General features: G+C 34.9%; 1 protein-coding gene across 1 annotated transcript; it reads left to right on the forward strand.

Moving 5' to 3' along the window:
• The first annotated feature begins 504 nt into the window (after positions 1-504).
• On the forward strand, positions 505-8,235 carry LOC123550238 (uncharacterized). The gene is made up of 2 exons (XM_045338667.2): positions 505-876; positions 3,605-8,235. Exons 1-2 carry the CDS (start codon positions 539-541, stop codon positions 4,938-4,940), a joined length of 1,674 nt encoding a protein of 557 aa, XP_045194602.2. The 5' UTR covers positions 505-538; the 3' UTR covers positions 4,941-8,235.
• The last annotated feature ends 5,758 nt before the right edge of the window (positions 8,236-13,993 follow it).

Here is a 13,993-nt window from a genome sequence, read left to right on the forward strand (position 1 = left end):
AGTTTACTGACATATATTTAAAAGTTATTACAACATGCTGAAAAAGCTATGGGAGGTAAAAACTTGTGTTTGTCTATGGCCCGGAAATGTTCGGAAACCTTCGGAAGTATACGATTCCGATCTGTCTTTTCCGTGAGAATTCCGTTCCTATTTTTAGCCATGGATTATAGCTTTCAGAAGTTATCGTTCTTTATCAGACACCCACATATTTCGGGTGTAATATAGGTGGCGCTGCGGTCGGAAAACAGGTTTCCCCAGGCTGTCAATTTGCAGGTAGAAAAAAGTTAGAAATTGTCAGACTGGATTCCCAGGCTAGAATCACATAATCACAGATAATAAACACAATTGGAGATGATAACAGTTTATTTTACACTACATAATTGTAGATAATAAACAATATTGGAGATGATAACATTTTATTTTACACTACATAATCGTAGATGATAAAAACACAATTGGAGATGATAACAGTTTATTTTACACTATATTCTGGACATGAGAACATTGTGGGATAAACTTTTTAAGAGGTCGAGGCAAAATGGCTACTGGAGGAAGTGACACATGTAGATTATCAGATGAAACATTTGACTTACTTTGTACAGTGTGTAAACGTAAAGGGAAATACACAGAAGCTGAAAAATATTGTGTTGAATGTGGTGACTACTATTGTATAACCTGTGTCAAAGTTCACGATGATGTCCCATTACTGACTGGGCATAAGATACTCAGTAAGAGCCAGTTTCAGTCCGTGTCTACAAGGAAACAGCCACCAGTTCCAACAGAAAGATGCGACAAACACAATCATAAACATGTAGATATGTACTGCAAGAATCACGAAGACGTTGGCTGTTCAACATGTATGGCTACTGAACACAGGTATTTTATTTTTCATTAGACTGGTCACAATCCTTACATTTGCCAGTAAGATATGAGATCCACAGATTAAATACTGTTACAAAATAACCATTTTTGTCAAAACCAAAAAGTTTTATTTCAAAACTAAACAACTTCTTAGTATGCTGTTTCACTACATGTTTTCAAAACTTTGAATCCTTTTTTGTGTATTTCATTCCTCTTCGGTGTATGTAGTCAGACACTTGGGGTTCGGACCCCCACCCACCCCATTCTTTTCCGCCCCTGATTAAGTTTAGCCAATATTTTTTAGCATTTTACCATGTATTGAGCATAGGTGACGATCATAAAACGCATTTTGCAACATTTCAGCATGTTTTTGAAATAAATTACTTTTTACCATCAATGCTCTCAATATCACAAGATTTGAAACATTGCTACTCATTTCATTGAAAACTATTTTTCTATATTTAGTAATAATTACCTTGACCCCAAGCTACCCAAAATTATAACAAAACATTGATCTCTATATATTTATCATGTTTGGTCTGCTCTGAAATTATTGTGAGAAACCTATTTTAGTATAAACAATGATCTTGACCCTCCATTCAAGCTTCCTAAATTCAACATCCTATTCCTTAGCAGAAACAATTTTTCATCTTTAGTGACAGCAACCTTGACCTTGGACCCAGTGACAAGAATGCAAATAGTACATCTGCATCCAAGCTACATATGTTCTTAGCCTGATAACAATATCCTATTATATAATAGCAACAAGACGGTCATGATGACCCTGGATCACTCACCTGAGTAATATGAGCCATATGTTTCAAATGGCAAATAAAATGCTAAAATATTAAGAAGGTAGATCAGTAGGTCACATTCATGGTAACTGAAAGTCAGTTTTAAGATAGGTGTGCAAAACTGTACATGTCATCCAAATTTCAAGGCTGTATCTTAAAAAACAAGAAATTAGGTCAGTAGGTCAAGGTCACAGTCATGTGATTCCTAATCACTTGGGGTCATTAGTTAATTATAATTAAACAGTCAAGGAAATATGATCTGATAATTTTTGAAGTATTTTTCCTATATAACTCATAATTATAATAAGTGACCCCCGGTGCAGGGCCTCTATTCACCCCAGGGGCATAATTTGAACAATATTGTTAGATATTTACCAGGCAATGCTACATATCAAATATCAAAGGCCTAGGCCTTGAAATTTCAGACAAGAAGATTTTTTTTCCTATATATCAGTCTATGTTAAACTTAATACCCCCAGGGCAGGGCCTCTTTTCATCCTAGGGATATAATTTGAAAAAATTTGGTAGAGAAACACTAGAAAAGGCAACATACCTAATATCAAAAGCCTAGGCCTTGCAGTTTCAGGCAAGAAGATTTTTTAAGTTTTTTTCCTATATAAGTCTATGTAAAACTTTAGACCCCTGCAGCAGGGCCTCTTTTCACCCAGGGGCATAATCTGAACAATTTTGGTAGAGGACCACAAGGCAATGCTACATACAAAATATCAAAAGCTTAGGTCTTGTGGTTTTAGATAAGAAGATTTTTATAGTTTTTTACTATACAAGTCTATGTAAAACTTGTGATCCCCGGGATGGGGCCTCTTTTCATCTCAGGGGCACAATTTGAATAATCTTGATAGAGGACCATAAGATGATGTCACATGCCAAATATCAAGGCTCTATGCCTTGCGATTTTCAACAAGAAGATTTTTAAAGTTTTTTCTTTCGGTTGCCATGGCAACCAGAGTTCTGCATGGAATTAAATGCTTTGAACAATTTTGAAAGGGGACCACCCAAGGATCATTCCTGTGAAGTTTGGTGTAATTCTGCCCAGTGGTTTTCAAAAAGAAGATTTTTTTAGAAAATGTTGACTGACGGACAACGAACGACACACGATGGACTATGGATGACGGACATTGAGCGGTCACAAAAGCTCACCATGAGCCTTTGGCTCAGGTGAGCTAAAAATGGGCATCAGAATTGCCATTAAATTTGCAAAGACATACCCTACACAGAAAACATTTTGTTTGTAGCTAGGGCTATAGCTTGTATGTTCCTTAAGCAATTTTACTAAAACTTGCAGGACCATATTTCCCAATTACAATTAATATTATTACCGTGTTTTATTGAAATCTTTAAAACCATATCTGAGATATGACTCTGGAGTACAAATATGGAATGAAAACACTACTTATGTATTTTTTTTTTTACAAAGGACCATAAATCTTGCCTTACTAAGGCAATCTGACCAAAACTTCAGGGTGGCATTTCTCTTCATCAATCAACATTTTTGCAGTGTTTAATGCAAATACTCCAAACCTTGTCAGAGATATGGCTTCATAAGGACAAACAGATAGACATTTTTACAAGCCTGCATTTATTAGGTATTTCTTGTGTTAAAAAAAACAAGAAACAGAAAATACCTAGCAAGCAGTATGGAATGAATGAATTAACTGTTACTTTTTGTCTTTGGTACTCATAACAAGTCCTCACTATAGCTCAGTGAGATGGACGGACACCTAAACTATTCCTCAATCTTCAGAAGGGGATAATAAAAAATCAGTTTGGGAAGTTATCTGACCGACTGCTTAATACGAGTGGTCACTTATGCAAGTTCAACTGTACTCAAATGTTGATAGACCTAATGGTTGCATAAAACATACAGATACAAGATCTTTAGGGCAAAAACAGGTATACAAAAATTTAAAATAGACTATTTAATTTTTCAGGTTATGTCAAGAAATTTTCTACATACCAAATTTCATACAAAACAATGCAAGAACAGTAAATCTCAACAACATTCAACAGAAACTTGAAACCTCTGCCAAGATCTTAGATGAATACCTTGAAGACTTACAACAAGAAAGACAACAGCTCTTGGAAAGCAAGGCAGATTCAATTGAAGAAATCAGAAAGTTTAGACAAGAAATTAATGCCAGGCTTGATGAAATGGAGCAGAACTCGATAGCAGATTTAGAAGATAGATTCAAAGTACTGATAAAAGAGATAGAAGACAGAATGAGACTGTTGCAGAAAAATAAAACCAGTGTCACTTCAGCTAAGGATAAATTATCATCAGACAAAAATAATGTTTCCCAGGAGTTTGTTAATGGAAAGAGGGGGAGAAAAGCTGCAAGCAATGCGAAAGCCTATGTAGAGGACAGTAAAGCTGGATTTCATAGGAAAGATATTACAATCATTCCTGATCAGATAATACTGCCAAAGTTAAAAGAAATGAATATGCTGTTAAAAGTAACAGAGGAAGCTTCTCTATTTAAAGCAAAAAATAAAAAGACATGTAATGTGAAAATTCCATCAGATACAGAAGTCTGTGATATTAGCTCTGTCTGTTACCTGGAAGATGGATCAGTAATACTGTGCGACTACATCAACAAGAAGCTGAAACGTTTAGACAGTTCCTCCTATACTGTTAAGGAGTACTATGATCTTCCTGGCCATCCATGGCAAGTGTGTCCCATCAACAAACAGGAAGTTGCTGTGAGTCTGTATATGAAAAAAGAAATTCATGTTATTTCCCACAGCAATATAATGATAAAAACAAATCAAATAAAAACTAACTTTGTATGTTATGGTCTGGCCCATGCAGATGGCAATCTGTACATTTCTGATGCATACACATCAGTGTATGTATACAGTGTATCAGGCAGAAAGCTGAAGTGTGTCAGAATGGACCCTTCAGGACAGTCCAAATTCAATATAGCCAGACTGGCTGTCAGTGAGGATGGTTCCAAAATGTATGCTACTTGCTGGAATAATGGACTCATCATATTAGACAATAATGGACAGGTTGTCAGGAAATTCGATGGTCCAGAGTTACAAAATCCCTTGGGAATATCTCAAACCAGCAGTAGTAGTTTGCTTGTTGTATCCACACATACCAACAATGTGCTGCAGTTTGGACTCAAAGGACAGCTTATTGGGGAGGTAATTGAGTCTGATACTGGAGAAAAGGACTATACAGCAGTTGCTTGTAATCAGAACACATCAAGAATGATCCTCAGTAGGTATGATGATAACAATATTGAAGTGTATGATATAGTCTGATACTGTATACAGGAAAGCAAAACATTGTCGATGTGTTTAGCTGAATCCATTCCCTAATTTCCATGCAATTTTGAACTTGCTTTATTAGTCCATCACATCAATATATGTCCTTTTTTGAGTCAATTTACTAATTATGGCTACTTGGCTAGTCAGATTAAATGTTGCTTGTATGGATGGGACTACATTCAAACATCAGATACTGAAAGAAACAACATACTGTAAGATCATTTAACTATGTAGGCATAAAATATACTAATTCATGGTGACACAAGTATAGATTTCAAACTTTTAAGATAAAATGATGGGAAAACCTTCATATTCATCACTATTTATTTTTCATGGATTAAATACAACCATGAAATCCATGAAAAAAGTCTCCATCATTTCAGTAAAGGATGCATACTGCTACTTGAATACAGATCATGAGATGCATAAACGAGTATTGTTTTTCTTACATGATTGTATTCTTAAACAATCACCTTGTATGATTTATAAAAGCATGACTTGATAATGTTTTAATCTTAGACTAGTGAATTTACATTTTCTCTGTAAATGTGTTTAGTTTGTATGTGGTAACCCTGCATTTCGCCATGAAATATTTTGCTTTTTGTGAATATCTTTGAGAGTTTACTGTTTTGTATTGTTTTAAGGACATTGACTTAGGAAAAATCTTATTATGTAACTGTGGTGAAAGTTTCATGCTAATCTAGTTAATATTGATAAAGTTATGGGCAAATACAGATTGCTTAACTTTCCCAACCTGGAACTGAGCTGCTGTAAGAACAAGTACTTGCTTCTAAATACATATTTTATGTTTTGCCATGATATTTCTATCTTCAATGTGTTGTATATATATTTGTGGACAATATGTTCAGTAATTTTCGAGAGAAAGTACATTTGTTTACTTTTTCACAAGTAATTTTCTTCTTTGACTAGTGCTTGCCAATGAAAATGATTTATTAAAATTATTATTAGGTGGTTAATCAGATTTTGATCCAGGGATGGATTTGGTCAAAAGTTTAACAAATGATCATTTACAAATGCTTGTGTTTATTGACTGTTTAATGTTAGAATTTCACTGTAGATATTTTTAAAATTTGAATTTCCTACCCTAGCTGCCCAATCAAGATGGAGTTACATAATTATACCGTATTTACTTGCTTATAAGGCGGATCGCTTATAAGACGGGGTCCCGAGAATATATATATATATTTAATAACATTTTCCCCTTCAAAATCATATGACTATAAGAACTGTTGTATTATATTTGTCAAATATTTATACTGACAAATATGTATTTAGCTGAAATTCATTAGAAATGCAAGTTTGTAAAAATAATATAAATTACCTTCACCTATCTTGGTTGTGCAACCAGTATAGACTGAAAATAAATGAAGTCAGCAAGTACACACTTGTTTTTAAAGCTTGTCTTTTGGTTCCGATTGTTGAAAAATCTGAATATCTGTCAAATGAAAACATAGAATTATAATTATATTGAAATCAAAAGCAATAAACTTTCATATTAAAGGGCAGTAAAAATTTACAAAATTTAACACACTCAGCTATTTGAAGCCCTTCTACCTGGTACTAGCTTACAAACATAAGCTTTAGTAAAATATGCTAACTTGAAGAAAAGTGGCATAACTTTTGCTAAAATGTAAGCCAGAGTTATTAAACTTGCTATGTGAAGTCATCCCATGACAAAATGAAATGTGTGTAGCAGTGAATGTATTTGATGAGAAGCATGTATACATGAAAATTGTCACAAATTTTTTTAGTTAAAAAGGAGCATAATTTTGTAACCTTGGAGGTCATCTCATGATGCTGAAGACATGTGTGAAGTTTGAAAGTATTTGGCACAGTTGTTTCTGTGCAACCTGTTTATACTTAAAATTTTAACCTGAAATTTTATGTTAAAAAGGGGCATAATTTTGACAAAATAAAAGCTAGTGTTATGTAACTTGTCCCTGGAGGTCATTTCATGATGCCAAAGACATGTGTAAAGTTTGAAAGCATTTGGCCAAGTAGTTTCTGGGAAACTTTGCTTACCTGCAGAACATTTGTAACATGGATGCTTACAAAAGCTGCGCTATTTCAACAATTTCCAAAAGTAGAGTTTATAAAAAATTAATAAAACACGGTGATACATGTCTAATTAGGTTTAACTCTATGAAATGGATGAAAAATGTCATAAAATGTTATCCAAATGTGACTGACCATCTTTAAGATATGAAGACATAATTTATGTGGCCATTTTGGATTTTTGAGGAGAAACTGTATCATTTCTATGTCAATTCCTTGACACTAGATATAAGAACTTTTATGTAATTTGAAATATGTTGATAAGAAGTAGCTTTTTCTTGCTTGTTTGTTTGTTTGTTTTGGGTTTAACGCCATTTTTCAACAGTATTTCAGTCATGTAACGGCGGTCAATTAACCTAACCAGTGTTCCTGGATTCTGTACCAGTACAAACCTGTTCTCCGCAAGTAACTGCACATTTCCCCGCATGAATCAGAGGTGGAGGGCTAATGATTTCAGATACAATGTCGTTTATCAAATAGTCACTAAGAACATACGCCCTGCCCGAGGATCGAACTAACAATCCCACAATCCATAGACCAATGCTCTTACCTACTGAGCTAAACAGGCGGGTAGCTTTTTCTTGAGTTTATGTTTATGTAAAATGTAATTAGTTTTGATGATACAAATTCTATTTCTTGTATTTAAACTGTGGTCACGAGTTCAACCCCTTCCTCCACCAACTAAAATTTACTAACACTGGGATAAGAGTTCCGTGTATGGGTGCGTTACATCTGGCATGCAAAAGAATCTGCGAGGCTTCAGGAACTGTCTTGCATTATGCTCCCACTAACATTAACTAAGTTAAACAGTCTTCTGGAGAGTCACCGATATGGGTTACCAGTGGCAACTTTAAATAAGCTTACACACCAACAAAAAAAAATTCTTTGCTCTTTTAGTTTACACTTAGATTTAAAAATTCTTTAATTGGAAATTATGTGAAATTGAGAGCCAATTAGGAACTTTAAACTTTCATTTTTGTTGAACCAAAAAGCAGAATTCTGTTAGGTTAATGTTAAATTTTACCTGCTGAAGAGCATATTAATATTTATGTACACTGTATTTAAGACAGAGTCATATTGTGGAATTTTCTGACAATACTGACACAGTCATGTCTTTAAGTGATATGTGTATATTTTGAAATATTTTCAGTGACTGTACAGTTTATTGACAGAAATACATGTAATAGAACTATGTGTGGTAGTGAATGTGTGTTTATCAGCAAAAGGTTATAACAGATTTTTAAAACTGAACTTACTCTTGCGTTTTCATTTAATAGGTGTGTTGACTTATATATAATTAAAGTGCATGGTTAAAGTTTAATTATTGCAGCATTTTGAATTAACAATACTTAGAAATAACCCATAAAGTGGTTTTAATAGAATTCCTGCCTTTCCCTTGAAAAAAATAAGTCAGTGGTGTTTGTCATCCTGAACACAAAAACTCTGAGAAGTGCAAAAAGATGCTCAATCAGATTCTAAAAACATTCTGTGGATTGAACAGGTAACTAATACACCATTTTTAAATGTATTTCAGTCATTAACGGAAGGCAGTTAACCTAACCAATGTTCCTGAAATCTGTACCAGTACATACAGGATAATATATTTCACCGAGTGAACACTATAATGCGAGTGGCGCAGCAATGAGTGAAAATGTAAATTATGGTGTTCACGAGTGAAATATATTTCGATCTTACACTGAAACAAACAAATTTTCTATTTATTTTATGCATTTGGTTGTAACCAAACTATATTCAGTTTGCCCGCACATCACGTGCATCGCATCATAACGTGATAATGTCATGACGTCAGGATGTCTTTGGACTAAGTCTAGAAACTAATGACCTAGCTTTTGACCCCAGATGACCCATATTCAAGTTTGACCTAGATTCTATCAAGGCAATCATTCCGACCAAATTTCGTGAAGACCAATTGAAAAATACAGCCTTTAGCGCATACACAGGGTTGTTTTTTATTTGACTTAGTGACCTAGTTTTTTTCTTATCCCAGATGGCCCATATTTGAACTTGGCCTAAATTTTATCAGGGCAGTCATTCCAACCAAATTTCAAGAAGATCAATTGAAAAATACAGCTTCTATCACATACACAAGGTTTTTCTTTGATTTGACCTTATGACCTAGTTTTTGACCCCAGATGACCCATAATCAAGTTTGACCTAGATTCTATCAAGGCAATCAATCCGACCAAATTTCATGAAGATCAATTGAAAAATACAGCCTTTAGCGCATACACAAGGTTTTTTTTTATTTGACTTAGTGACCTAGTTTTTTTCTTATCCCAGATGGCCCATATTTGAACTTGGCCTATATTTTATCAAGGCAGTCATTCCAACCAACTTTCAAGAAGATCAATTGAAAAATACAGCTTCTATCACATACACAAGGTTTTTCTTTGATTTGACCTTATGATCTAGTTTTTGACCCCAGAGACCCATAATCAAGTTTGACCTAGATTCTAACAAGGCAATCATTCCAACCAAATTTCATGAAGATCAATTGAAAAATACAGCCTTTAGCGCATACACAAGGTTTTTTTTTTTATTTGACTTAGTGACCTAGTTTTTTTAAATGTATTTCAGTCATTAACAGAAGGCAGTTAACCTAACCAATGTTCCTGAAATCTGTACCAGTACATACAGGATAATATATTTCACCGAGTGAACACTATAATGCGAGTGGCGCAGCAATGAGTGAAAATGTAAATTATGGTGTTCACGAGTGAAATATATTTCGATCTTACACTGAAACAAACAAATTTTCTATTTATTTTATGCATTTGGTTGTAACCAAACTATATTCAGTTTGCCCGCACATCACGTGCATCGCATCATAACGTGATAATGTCATGACGTCAGGATGTCTTTGGACTAAGTCTAGAAACTAATGACCTAGCTTTTGACCCCAGATGACCCATATTCAAGTTTGACCTAGATTCTATCAAGGCAATCATTCCGACCAAATTTCGTGAAGACCAATTGAAAAATACAGCCTTTAGCGCATACACAAGGTTGTTTTTTATTTGACTTAGTGACCTAGTTTTTTTCTTATCCCAGATGGCCCATATTTGAACTTGGCCTAAATTTTATCAGGGCAGTCATTCCAACCAAATTTCAAGAAGATCAATAGAAAAATACAGCTTCTATCACATACACAAGGTTTTTCTTTGATTTGACCTTATGACCTAGTTTTTGACCCCAGATGACCCATAATCAAGTTTGACCTAGATTCTATCAAGGCAATCAATCCGACCAAATTTCATGAAGATCAATTGAAAAATACAGCCTTTAGCGCATACACAAGGTTTTTTTTTATTTGACTTAGTGACCTAGTTTTTTTCTTATCCCAGATGGCCCATATTTGAACTTGGCCTATATTTTATCAAGGCAGTCATTCCAACCAACTTTCAAGAAGATCAATTGAAAAATACAGCTTCTATCACATACACAAGGTTTTTCTTTGATTTGACCTTATGATCTAGTTTTTGACCCCAGAGACCCATAATCAAGTTTGACCTAGATTCTAACAAGGCAATCATTCCAACCAAATTTCATGAAGATCAATTGAAAAATACAGCCTTTAGCGCATACACAAGGTTTTTTTTTTATTTGACTTAGTGACCTAGTTTTTTTCTTATCCCAGATGGCCCATATTTGAACTTGGCCTTTATTTTATCAAGGCAGTCATTCCAACCAAATTTCAAGAAGATCAATTGAAAAATACAGCTTCTATCACATACACAAGGTTTTTCTTTGATTTGACCTTATGACCTAGTTTTTGACCCCAGATGACCCATAACCAAGTCTGACCTAGATTCTATCAAGGCAGTCATTCCGACCAAATTTCATGAAGATCAATTGAAAAATACAGCCACTATAGCATTCACAAGGTTTTTCTTTGATTTGACCTAGTGACCTAGTGTTTGACCCAAGATGACCCATATTCAAATTTGACCAAGATTCTATCAAGGCAATCATTCTGACCAAATTCATGAAAATCAGTTGAAAAATACAGTCTCTATTCATACACAATTTTTTTCTATAATTTGACCTAGTTTTTGACCGCATATGACCCATATTCAAACTCAACCTAGATTTCATTAAGGCAATCCTCCAACCAGATTTCAAATAGATCAATTAAAAACAGCCTCTATCGCATACACAAGGATTTTCTTTGATTTGACCTAGTGACCTAGTTTCATAACCCAGACGACACATTTTCAAACTTGGCCTAGATTTCATCAAATTAATCATTCTATCGAAAATTCATGAAGATCAATTGAAAATACAGACTCTATCACATATACAAGGTTTTTCTAGTGACTTAGTTTCTGACCCCAGATGACCCATTTTGGAATTTTGCCTAGATTTCATCAATGTTATCATTCTGACCAAATTTCATGAAGATCAGTTGAAAAATACAGCCTCTATCACATACACAAGGTTTTCCTTTGATTTGACCAAGTGATCTACTTTTTGACCCCAGATGACCCATTTTCAAACTTGACCTAGATTTTATCAAGGTAATCATTCTGACAACATTTCATGAAGATCAATTGAATAATACAGCTTCTACTGCATCCACAAACTAAATATTGACAGATGACAGACAGACAGAAGACAGATGCCATACATATATAGTGCGATCACAAAAGCTCACTGAGCATTTCAGCTAAAAAAACTAGGTTAGATGGTGAAGATTCTTCAAAATAAGTACTGAAATCTGTTTAAAAAAATTATACAAATCTCCTTCTGTAGCTTCAAAAACAAGAAAGTAGGTCAGTAGGTCTGGGATAAGAAAATTAAGTATGAGTATTTAAATCTTTATAAAAAGTTACTGACATGGTCCAAATTTCTATGCTGTTAAGATCGGTGTTCAAAACTGTACAAAGTCATGTCATCCAAATTTTAAGACTGTATCTTAGAAAAAACAAGAAAGTATGTCAGTAGGTCAAGGTTACAGTAGAGTGACCCCTAATTACTTGGGGTCATCAAAGTAATTATAATTAAACAATCTAGGATTTGATCAGATAATTTTTGAAGTGTTTTTTTCCTATATAACTCATAAACAAGTGACCCCTGGGGCAGGGCCTCTTTTCATTCAAGGGGCATTATTTGAACAATCTTGTTAGGGAACCACTGGGCAATGCTACATACCAAATATAAGTGAACTTTCAGACAAAAAGAATTTTAAATGTTTTTCCTATGTAAGTCCATGTAAAACTTGGGGCCCCCAGGGCAGAGCCTCTTTTCATCGCAGGGGCATAATTTGCATAATTATGGTAGAGGACCATTAGGTTATGCAATATACCAAATATCAAAAGCATAGGCCTTAAAGTTTCAGGCAAGAAGATTTTCAAAGTATTTTCCTATATAAGTCTATGTAAAACTTTGGACTCCCTGGGTGGGGCTTCTTTTCACCTCAGGTGCATATTTTGAATAATCTTGGTATTGGACCACTGGGCAATACAACATACCAAACAGCAAAAGCTTAGGCCTTGGAGTTTCAGAACAAAAGATTTTTCAAGGTGTTTTCCTATGTAAGTCTATGTAAAACTTGGTACCCCTGGGGCAAGGCCTCTTTTCACTCCAGAGACATAATTTGAACAAACTTAGTAGAGGACTACAAGGCAATGCTACATACCAATTATCAACGGCCTAGGTCTTGTGGTTTTAGACAAGAAGATTTTTTTTTTCCTATATAAGTCTATATAAAATCGGGACCACCAGGGTGGGCCTCTTTTCACCCTAGGGTTTAATTTGAACAATTTTGGTAGAGGACCATAAGACAATGCTACATACCAAATGTCAATGGCCTAGATCTTTTGATTTCAGACTAGAATATTTTTAAACTTTTTTTTTCTATATAAGTCTATATAAAATTAGGACCCCTGGGGTGGGGCCTCTTTTCACCCTAGGGTAATAATTTGAACAATCACCCTCTTTTCACCCCAGGTTATAATGTCAACAATCCTGGTAGGGGACCAGATTTTTTAAGTTGTTTCCTAAACAAGTCTATGTAAAACTTAAGACCCCCGGGGCCTCTATTCACCCCAGAGACATAATTCAAATAATCTTGGTAGAGAACCACTAGATGATGTCACATAACAAATATCAAAGCCATATGGCCTGTGGATTTTGTCAAGAATATTTTCAAAGTTTTTTTGATCCCCGGGGCGGGGCCATAGTTGACCCTAGGCAGATAATATGAATAACCTTGGTAGAGGACCACTTAAAATGATGTAACATACCAAATATCAAAGCCCTAGGCCCGGTGGTTTTGGACAGGAAGATTTTCAAAGTTTTTCCTAAAAATCTATGTAAACCATGTTACCCCACCCCTTCCCCAAGGGCAGGGCCATATCTGATCCTAGGAAGATGATTTGAACAAACTTGGTAAAAGACCATTAGATGATGTCACATAGTATACCAAATATCAAAGCCCTACCTACTGTGGTTTTGGACAAGAAGATTTTTAAAGTTTGTCCTTTCGGTTGCCATGGCAACCAGAGTTCTATATGGAATTAATTTCTTTGACTAATTTTCAATGAGGATCATGCAAGGAACATTCCTGTGAAGTTTCATCAAAATTGGCCTCCTGATTTAGGCTAAGAGGTGTTGACAGACGACAAATGATGCCAGACAATCATTGACCACAACATGTCGAGCTTGCCCTTTGACTCCTGTGACCTTGACCATTGATATAGGAATGGGGTTTGCAAATGACACTATATCTCATTGAGGTTAACATTCATGCCAAATACAAACAAGATTCCTCTATGTATGTCGAAGTTATGGGCCGGACAAGATCTGACATTACATTTAACTTCCAACTGTGACTGTAACCTTTGAGATAGGAACCTCTTGTTTACGAACGACACCCCGTCTCACTGACGTTAAAATTCATGCAAAATATAAACAAGGTTGCTCTATGCATGTCAAAGTTATGGTCCGGA

The sequence above is a fragment of the Mercenaria mercenaria genome, chromosome 6, assembly GCF_021730395.1.
Source record: "Mercenaria mercenaria strain notata chromosome 6, MADL_Memer_1, whole genome shotgun sequence".
NCBI classification, from domain to species: Eukaryota; Metazoa; Mollusca; class Bivalvia; order Venerida; family Veneridae; genus Mercenaria; species Mercenaria mercenaria.